General features: G+C 49.1%; 4 protein-coding genes across 4 annotated transcripts; 2 read left to right on the top strand and 2 right to left on the bottom strand.

Annotated features, from left to right (window-relative positions):
- Positions 1-1,252: 1,252 nt before the first annotated feature.
- Positions 1,253-1,900, bottom strand: N7525_010277 (uncharacterized protein; the record flags this gene model as incomplete). The annotated part of the gene is made up of 1 exon (XM_061215042.1): positions 1,253-1,900. The coding sequence occupies one exon, from the start codon at positions 1,898-1,900 to the stop codon at positions 1,253-1,255; it is 648 nt and encodes a 215-aa protein (XP_061067554.1).
- Positions 1,901-2,934: 1,034 nt separating this feature from the next.
- Positions 2,935-4,671, top strand: N7525_010276 (GTP-binding protein Obg; the record flags this gene model as incomplete). Its single annotated transcript, XM_002556728.1, has 1 exon — positions 2,935-4,671. The coding sequence occupies one exon, from the start codon at positions 2,935-2,937 to the stop codon at positions 4,669-4,671; it is 1,737 nt and encodes a 578-aa protein (XP_002556774.1).
- A 579-nt stretch (positions 4,672-5,250) lies between these two features.
- Positions 5,251-6,864, top strand: N7525_010275 (putative JmjC domain protein; the record flags this gene model as incomplete). Its single annotated transcript, XM_002556727.1, has 1 exon — positions 5,251-6,864. One exon carries the CDS (start codon positions 5,251-5,253, stop codon positions 6,862-6,864), a length of 1,614 nt encoding a protein of 537 aa, XP_002556773.1.
- A 395-nt stretch (positions 6,865-7,259) lies between these two features.
- On the bottom strand, positions 7,260-8,839 carry N7525_010274 (uncharacterized protein; the record flags this gene model as incomplete). Its single annotated transcript, XM_002556726.1, has 3 exons — positions 7,260-7,460; positions 7,528-7,991; positions 8,062-8,839. 3 exons carry the CDS (start codon positions 8,837-8,839, stop codon positions 7,260-7,262), a joined length of 1,443 nt encoding a protein of 480 aa, XP_002556772.1.
- Between the last annotated feature and the right edge of the window lie 269 nt (positions 8,840-9,108).

Raw genomic sequence — 9,108 nt, 5'->3', positions numbered from 1 at the left:
ATATTATTAGTCAATATGCAGTGTACGGCCTCGGGGAGTAGTAAAAGTCAATTCCATCGAGGATCACCAATACGATGCCAGCTTCAGTCCCAAAAGGCAGGCTATATGCATGAACACCTCCATTCACAAAGTTTACTGAATCGTGAACGAACTTCTAAAAAGTACCGCCACCGATCATCTCCAGATAGAGTCCAGATACGAACTACCCCATACAAAGCCCACATGATCTTCGAATGCTGAACGTCCCAGCAAAAGTACAGCGGACTTCGCCATCTAGTACTTTTGCTTGCCGCCCAGAAGCCAAGATTTGATCGCCTTCCTAGCATGTACGCCCTAGATGTGACAGCCGATCACAGATTCTGTGATAGACCTGACATTAGAGCTAGGGCCAATAGACCAATAAGCACCTTAATATCGTTCTCGATGATACATCTACCACATGGGTTACTCCGCATATACCAAATATGGTATTAGTTAATACAGCGAAGATGTACTCTTATCCGGTTGCATGGAACTGGCTTCAATTCCAAATCTCAGATTTCAAATCATCTCTCACGTAAGCCTGGCTGTCTAGGTATCATTAGTCTCTAACAGCGTCGTATTATGTTACTTGCTACTTACCAGTACTACTATCGTCCACTGGCATTGCACATAAAGATATGCAAGTCCATGTATCTTGCCTTCCTACCCGTCCACTTTCGACGCCTAAATAAAGACATTGTGGACTTAAGTATGTCAATTTGGGGGTTATAATTATCTCGATCGACGTAGACGAAGGCAACAGGCAGAGGGTGGATGCATTCTTAGCACAATGTTCAAAATCAATATCCTAGATTCGCCCTGGCTTACGCATAATTCTTTTGATTGAACTTGGTTCAAAATGATACATGGTTGAAAGCCACACTATTCCGGGAAGAAGATACACATAGGGATTCATATAAGAGCAATGCTCTCATTCTAGCCAATCTTATATATTGGCAGGTACAAAGCTATGCAAAGGCCACCAGAATCAATTCTAGAGTGGATTACTGGGGCAATTAGAAGCTCTCTTTGGCGCTCTCGGCGAGGGTTAAGCCGCTGCCAACTAGGAATCCGTCGAGGAATCTTGGGAAGAAGATAATGATAATATCACCAGACCGTTAGAGCAATATCAATATATCTAATAAAACGAAGCTAGGAGTATCTTTCTCGAGCAAGCACCGAATCCGCGGAAACCACATGTTGCAAAGACACAAACACAAGGCCAAAGAGCTCAGCTAATTGTTTCATCTTCTGAGATAAGGACATAATCAGAAGCATCTGTACTTTTGCTGACTGCATCCGTATTAGAGTGCTGTCCCTCGGGTTCTTTCACTTGTGGCTGCTGGATATCTCGTTCAGATTGTTGTGAAAGCTTTTGTGTAACAAGGGCAAGTTGTTGTGAAGCTGAGACTTGTGCTTCAAGCAAATGTTTTATGAGCTCTTGCTGTGTGTTTATTTGTTGGTCGGCAACCTTGAGTAGTCTTTCGTGCATAGCGAGCCTGCCTTTAAAGCTGTTGCATTGACAGGAGTCCCGCATGCTGAGCTGCTCTTGCAAGCTAGCTATCTTTTCTTCAAGTATTTTCTCCTGTGCTTTAGATTCCTCGAGCTTTTCCCCTAGCCTGTGGACTACCTCTTTAAAAATATCTCTCAAAACTGCGATTATTTCCACGAGCTTATCCACTCTCCCCGATAGTCCGTCCGTACCAGGCCGCTCTTCCAAGCTGCCTAGGTGTTTCTCGGGCATGGCCAACCCTAGTGCAATCGTGGGCCCCTCAATCCTTTTCGTGGTATCTTCAATCCACTGCTCAATGCTCAGTTTTTTCTCGGCGGTATAGACGTTGCTTGGGAAAGTATCCCGGTTTCTCTGGTATGTGGACATCGAGTTCGGGCTCACTGTGACGGATTTCTTTCTGGTAGAGATACTGCAGATAAGCAGGGGCGAGAAAAGGGAAAGATGTTACTGAGTCATTGCGACCTCAGAAGGTTCAAATTGATGACCAGCCCCCGAGTAATGGTCATGCTGGTGATCCATGGATGCATATTGATAGCTCCCAAGGTTCTTCACTGCGCTTCTGTTTTCGATATTCCCATTTACAGCTTAGCACAACTATTCCTACTAAAGACCGAAAAAAGGGATTTTCAAGATATCGGCAGAGTGAAAAAGCAAATAACAATATAGTAATCAACCAAACAAAGGCACCACACCGTTTTTTCCACAGACTCCCCTTTGCTGCATGTCAGCGACTCAACAACATACTAGAAAAAACTAGACAAAGAGTCGAGTCACAATTAGGCAAGATTGAAATGAGCTAGTCGACACAAGTAGAGTCCGCATATGTTCATTGGTCACTTTGTCATGGGATCGGGGAGTCACAGCGGCAACGTGCAGATGTAACCAGGGTAGCTGTTGTGACCCTACGGATCAGATGTGGAAACCCAACGGCTATTTGTAATAGTTAATATTTCAATGTAGGGATTTGATCAGGTAGTGGCAAGCAAACGGTAAGACGCAGAGTCGGGCTTTGCCTTGATCAGCTTGTTTGTCCTTGGCGAATCCTTCTGAATATCAAGTCAGGTTTGCGCTGCATGATATTTACAAAGCCCATTTCTGGATACGTAAAATATAAAACATGGAGCTGGATTAGGGGAAAGTAGAGGCAAAAATGGACATTAAGAAAAGATATACTATAGGCAAGTATTTTACACCCAATGGGGATACTATAAATGGCTTATCATCATGTGATCTTATCGGCTCCCTGAGAAATCCGCTGAAGTCATATCTCATTCTGTTGACAATTCACCAAAAACCGGTATATCTGCGCCCTATGAAGCTCCAATCCTGACCGGACTACTTCAGGAGTTGAAACAGCTGCATTTGCAGAATGAGCGAGAGATAGCCGCCAATCACACAGCATGGCGCATCCCCGAGTTTATTTTTCCCTTCCCGTACGACCATTCCTTTCAAGACGAGCCCGTTGCAGCCGATTATTCCTACAAGACCTTCAAAAGCCATGTATCACACGGAACCGATTTCAGAGCACCAATGCCGCCGTTGAAACAGCGCCTCATCTCAGCAAAAATGCTGTACCTGACGAGGTAACACCAGACTTGTCGCATCTGGACCCTCCTCCGGAAGAGTACTCGCGGTTCATTTTTCAAGACAAATGCCGGGTGAAAGTACATGCTGGATCGGGTGGACATGGCTGTGTTGCTTACCTGCGCGAGAAATACGTTGAAGAGGGACCCCCGAACGGCGGCGACGGTGGCAGCGGAGGCGGTATCTACATCCAGACTGTCGAGGGCTTGACGAGTCTTCACAAGCTGGCCCGCAGAGGTATTATCAGAGCTAGCAGGGGCCGAAACGGGCAGGGTAAAAGCAAGGGTGGAAAACGAGGCGAGGATGTCCTCCTTCAGGTACCTGTCGGCACTGTGGTGCGAGAGGTGAGCCGTTATGATCCGGTCGAGGAGGAGTGGGCCCGCATCAAGGCGGCGGAAGAAGCTTCCTATCTTTCCAAAGAGGAGAAAGAGGTTTGGGGGAATCCCGATGATCCTGAAGTTGAACGCGAAGAAGGATTTGAAGAAACAGAAGAGGCGGAGTTCAACCCTATCCGGCACGACCGCTGGGTGTTACACCCCGCCGCAAAGCCGTCTGATTTCCTTATGGTGCAGTTCCCGAAATCACATCCGCGGCGACAGAATATAGCAGCCATGGAACCCAAGTCACCCATCTGGCTGGACCTTTCAAAACCCATGGATAAACCCATGCTTCTGGCTGCCGGTGGCATTGGCGGGCTGGGGAATCCCCATTTTGCCACACGCACAATGGGACGACCAAAATTCGCAAGCCGAGGTGAAGGTGGAATGATGCTAGAGCTCGACTTTGAACTTAAGCTCCTTGCAGACGTCGGATTGGTTGGGAAACCGAACGCCGGCAAGAGTACGCTTCTCCGTTCGTTGACCAACAGTCGAACCCGCATTGGTAACTGGGAGTTCACGACACTTTCTCCCAGTATTGGCACAGTCATCACCGACGACATGAAGGGTCGTCCTCTAGTTGAGTCGAAGGCCCGTCGCACACACTTTACTATTGCGGACATTCCGGGTCTGGTGGAAGGCGCCCATCTCGACCGAGGACTTGGTCTCGGGTTCCTCCGACACATCGACCGAGCCGGGATTCTGGCCTTTGTAGTTGATCTCAGTCGCGGCGACCCTGTACAGGAACTCCAGAAACTGTGGCACGAACTTGGAGAGTATGAGCGAATGCGCGATGCAGATCCCGACTCTACTGAGGAAGACGACCTCATTGAATGGAATCCATTCGATGAAAATGCGGATCGGCAACAGATACTTGGCCGAGAACCTGCCCCGGCATCGAATACCAAGCGCGACGGCTCGTTGCCTCCACTGGCGATGACACCTCTGCATTTGAAACCTTGGTTTGTCGTGGCAACCAAGGCAGACCTGGAAAATACACAGGACCAATTCCAATCTCTGCAGAAATACTTGTCTGGTGTCCAGGATGGTTCGATTGAGCACCCATCGGGTCATGAAAGGGCTTGGAAGGAGAGAGTGTGTGTCGTTCCGGTCAGTGCCAAAAGAGGCGAGGGTGTGTCTCGAATTCCCAAATTGGTGATGGAGCTTCTCGAATGAAGCATGTACGTTAGAAAGCTCCCTTGACTATGAACTGTACTATATAATAAACAAGGCCAACATCGGTGGCCGATATTAAAAGATATGATCACACTCCTATAGCTGTCATGTCTTCTCTGGTGTCTTCTCTAGTATCTTATTTGGTTGTCTTTCCCCCCATATTAGGGCTATCACATTAACTAGGTCCCTAGAACTTCATAGGGAATATAATATAGGGGACGTGCCTTCATTCGTGAAGTAAAGACTCTTGGCTAAGCCTTCATCTTATACTTGTGAATATCAATACCTATAATATCCCCCTACAATCTATAAAATCCGCCCATATGGCTTTGGTTTTACTCCAAGTAACATCCTAGTTCTAGATATTAGGTGCTATGGACAATTAAAAAAATGGCGGATTCTTTTTTGCTCCATTTGATGATCTGGAGGGTGTTCTTTCGGACGCGGTTGGAGGAATTCGAATTCACCTGAACACCATACCTGGGGGGCACACTTTGGGATTACCTCTGGGGTTCTAACATCATCTCTTTCTTTCATTTCTTCATTGTTTCCCTTCGCCTTCACCTTTCCCTCTCAGGCATGGCTCTTTCATCGGTCCTTAGTGACGCGTTGTCCGTTATCGCCGAGCCGAGCTTTGACGACCCCATCCTCCAATGCGACAACCCTCAAGATCTTCTTTTCAACGACACCGAGAAAGCACTTGAGCTTGCCAACTCGAAATTACACTCCTTTCCATTTAAGGATGTGCACATCTGCTGGCATCGCCTGTACACGGACGCGTCTATCGTCAAGGCCTGCGTCATCATCATCACGAAATGCGGCCTGGTCTCGAAAGCCAGATTTGAGACCCAACACCTAGTTGTTCCGGAACTCATTCAAGACATAAAGAATGCAGCAACTGATCCAAAGCTCTCTCCCGACGCGCCATGGCTATCAGACGTCGTGGCGATCCTTGATAACGTCTTGATCATGTCTGGAGCCCCCTTCCGCGAGAAGCTGGTGGAATCCTTGTTATCCACGCTGCAGGCAGCTACAGAATCACCAGAATTCGAGTACGACGACGCTGGCAGTCCAGAATATCCTACTTCGAAGCGCAGAAAATTCTCACCTCCTCTCTTCCCCCCAAATGCGATCCGTAACCCCCATCTGGACCATCCTATCCCACGATTATCGTCACCATCATTCGATTCCATCGAACACCACATACAAAACACTCGCACCCCACTGGTGATAGAAGATGCAATGGACCACTGGCCGGCCATTTCGACGCGTCCATGGTCTTCGCGGGACTACTGGTGGGATCGCACGTTTGGGGGTCGCAGATTGGTCCCAATTGAGGTGGGAAGGTCGTATACCGACCAGGACTGGGGACAGAAGATTATCCCGTTCAAAGAGTTTGTGGACAAGTACATATGGCAAGGGAAGCTAGCCCCGACTGGGACACCAGAAGACAAACCCAAGGTCACGAATCTTGATGGAGAGACAGCATACATGGCACAACATGACCTACTTACTCAAATACCCGTCTTGCGCAACGATATTAGTGTACCTGATTACTGCTATATCACTCCGCCGGGCCCAGATCCGGGCACACCAGTGTATGAGAAGAAACAGCGGGAGCGCGAGGCGAAAATTAAAGCACAGGCCCCTGAAACCTCGCATGGCCCCCAGTTGGACACAGCACCAAATGAACATGACACTGCCGAACACAGTTCGGATGCAGGCTCGCTTATGGGAATACCTAGCGACCCGATTATCAACACCTGGATCGGACCCGCGTGGACGATCTCCCCTCTTCACCACGACCCCCATCACAATATCCTCGCGCAGGTCGTGGGTACTAAGTATATCCGGTTGTACTCGCCACATACACCTGACTCTCAGATTCACCCAAGGGGACCAGAATGGGTCACGTCTGTTGATGAGACGGCGGACCCAGATCCTGTAACTGGGGCACTACCAACTACTCGCAGACAGGTTGACATGTCCAACACTTCCAAGGTGGACCTGGCTGCTATCGAGACTTCCCCTGCTGAGTATGAGCAATGGGAAGAGATGTGGCCTGGGTTCATGGACGCCGACTATGTGGAGACTGTTCTCAAGGAAGGCGAGTGTCTTTACATTCCTGTTGGGTGGTGGCACTATGTGCGTGGATTGAGGGCTGGGATCAGTGTGAATTTCTGGTGGGGGTAAGAGAACGGATTTGAAAGATTCATGATGATATGAGGTCTCGATGGTATAGATGTACTGTTACTTTGCAAATGGTGTCAGAAGATATGCTATTAGATCCCGACACAATCAAACTGTACGGTATTCTACATATTATTTGCAATATCTCGAGTATTATGCATAAGAATAGTTAGCCACTTATGGCCTCTATCCGTGACCATGTAAGACTATCCCATATATTTGGCCCGAAATGATATTAGGGATATATGTAAGAAGATACTGGCGTGTTTCTGGATGTCTTTTTGGATGTCTTTTTGGATGTCCTTGGGTATGTACATAAACTATACAAAGGGCTTCTTCATGTGCAAGCAGGAATAGAGAAGTGCCCATGGATCTCCATCTACGAAGCCAATCTATATCTAACTCCATCCTTCCACCAACTCGCAAAGCGTCTCCTCTCCACCCACATTTCCAGGGAAGACAACAAAAGGCACACTGCGATGGCGACTAGTCTCCTCGTCACACCGCCAAAGAGGCACACCAGGCGCCGCCTGACCAACGATAGTAGCACGCTTTACATTCAAGCCCCTAGTCGCAGCATCCGAGGATGTGATCCCGCCCTAAGAAGACAGTCAGCACCAGTACACCAACAGACAAAACCAAGGGACCAAAATACACCATTCATACCTTTGCAATAATAAATCGCGGCTGCACCTCAATCCGCTGCAAAACACCAACCAATGCCTCAGCAACCACAGATCCAATCTTCAGCGACGACAACTCATCGCTGCCAGTCACAAGCGCCCGACTCGTCATAACGAGCGTATCCATCCCAGCCCGCAGATGCGCTTCTGTCTCCTGCACAACGCGCAGTACAGTCTGTGCCGCAGTCTCCGGCGACGCAATAAGTTCCTCAACCTTTATTTCAATGATTGCCAACTGACCCGATGCGCCGCGGCGATCCGTCAATACTTTCAGCTGCGCTGTAGTCTTAGGAACATATGATCCGGCAATGATAAGCCCGCCCGTCTGGCGCGGTAAGGGCAGGTGAAGCTCGGCAGCGGAGATGGGTGCTTTAGAACGGATACCGAGCCTAGTTGATACGAAGGCCGCACCTGTGCGGTATAGGAAGTGTTTGCCCTTAGATTCAGCTGGGTATGTGTTAGCCATCAGGCTTACATAGTCTAGTCAAAGCAAGAGCAGAATGGATCTCTGACATACCAAGTAGCAGTCCCGCCACGAAGACGTGCATATCAGATTCCGCAGCCGCGTTGGCGATCACCACCCCGCCAACCGGTGTAGCAAGCAGATTCTCGCAGACGGCCTGCGGTCCACCGGTGCGGATCTCCTCGATTGTCACAGAGTATAATTGGTCTGCGTTGAACCGACCGGGCGCCTTTTCGAGCACGTAGTCCCGCAGATTGGAGCTTTTATATCCGAAGGTTGCGTCCTTGGCGAACTGTGTTGCGCCCGCTGGGACGAGGCTGTCGCCTTCGGTGACATAGTGCACATCGTTAATGGTAAGTCTCCCGCCCTGGAAGAAAAACGGGGCGAGAACAAGTGCGTCTGCGGGGCCGAAGACCGACTGCGCGACGTCCGGCTCGAGGGGGAAGTGGCCGCGTAATGTGCTATCGCTGCGGAGGACGATGTCGACCTTTTGCTTTGTTGTTTTGGCGACTTGGGCGATGTTTGTGCAGATCTCGTGGATGAGTGCTTCTGCTTCTTTTGGTGGGAGAGCACGCGAATTTGTGAGGATAAAGAAGCCTGGTTTTGTGGATTGGAATTCGTCTGTTAGTGTTGGGATGTCCCAGACTGTTAGGACGGAGATGTCGTGGCAGGTCTGTGTTCCCGTTGGGTCGTCGTCTAGAACCACTAGCCGGTTGATCGGGGCTGTCGTGAGGATTTCGGTGATTTGCTCTTGCGCGTCAGTGGGATACTCCGCGGGGAGGTTGGCGAGGGTGCTCTCGTGGGGGAGAACGGGGTAGTCGTGCTGCGACATGGTGAGGAATTGGGTTGTCTTTCCTATTTCTCTACTATTTGTTAATTGAGTCTGGGTTCCAAAGCCGTATTTAAAGCGGTTGAAGTTCCGAATATCAACAAGCGGGGAATGTGCGGGGAGCTCTCGGAGAGAAGGCCGAAAATGCATAGATTTGATGCAACTATGACTAGATAGAATCAACATGTTTTCCTCACAACAAGAAACACCATAAACGCCATGGAGACAGATGCAAGAATGAAGGGCGTTTGAATGCTTGCAAGCGTAGAAAG

Source organism: Penicillium rubens (genome assembly GCF_028828025.1).
Source record: "Penicillium rubens strain IBT 27055 chromosome Unknown utg000004l_segment0_segment0, whole genome shotgun sequence".
NCBI lineage: Eukaryota > Fungi > Ascomycota > Eurotiomycetes > Eurotiales > Aspergillaceae > Penicillium > Penicillium rubens.
Note: the sequence above shows the minus strand (reverse complement) of the source record. Positions and strands in the feature narration are given on the sequence as shown.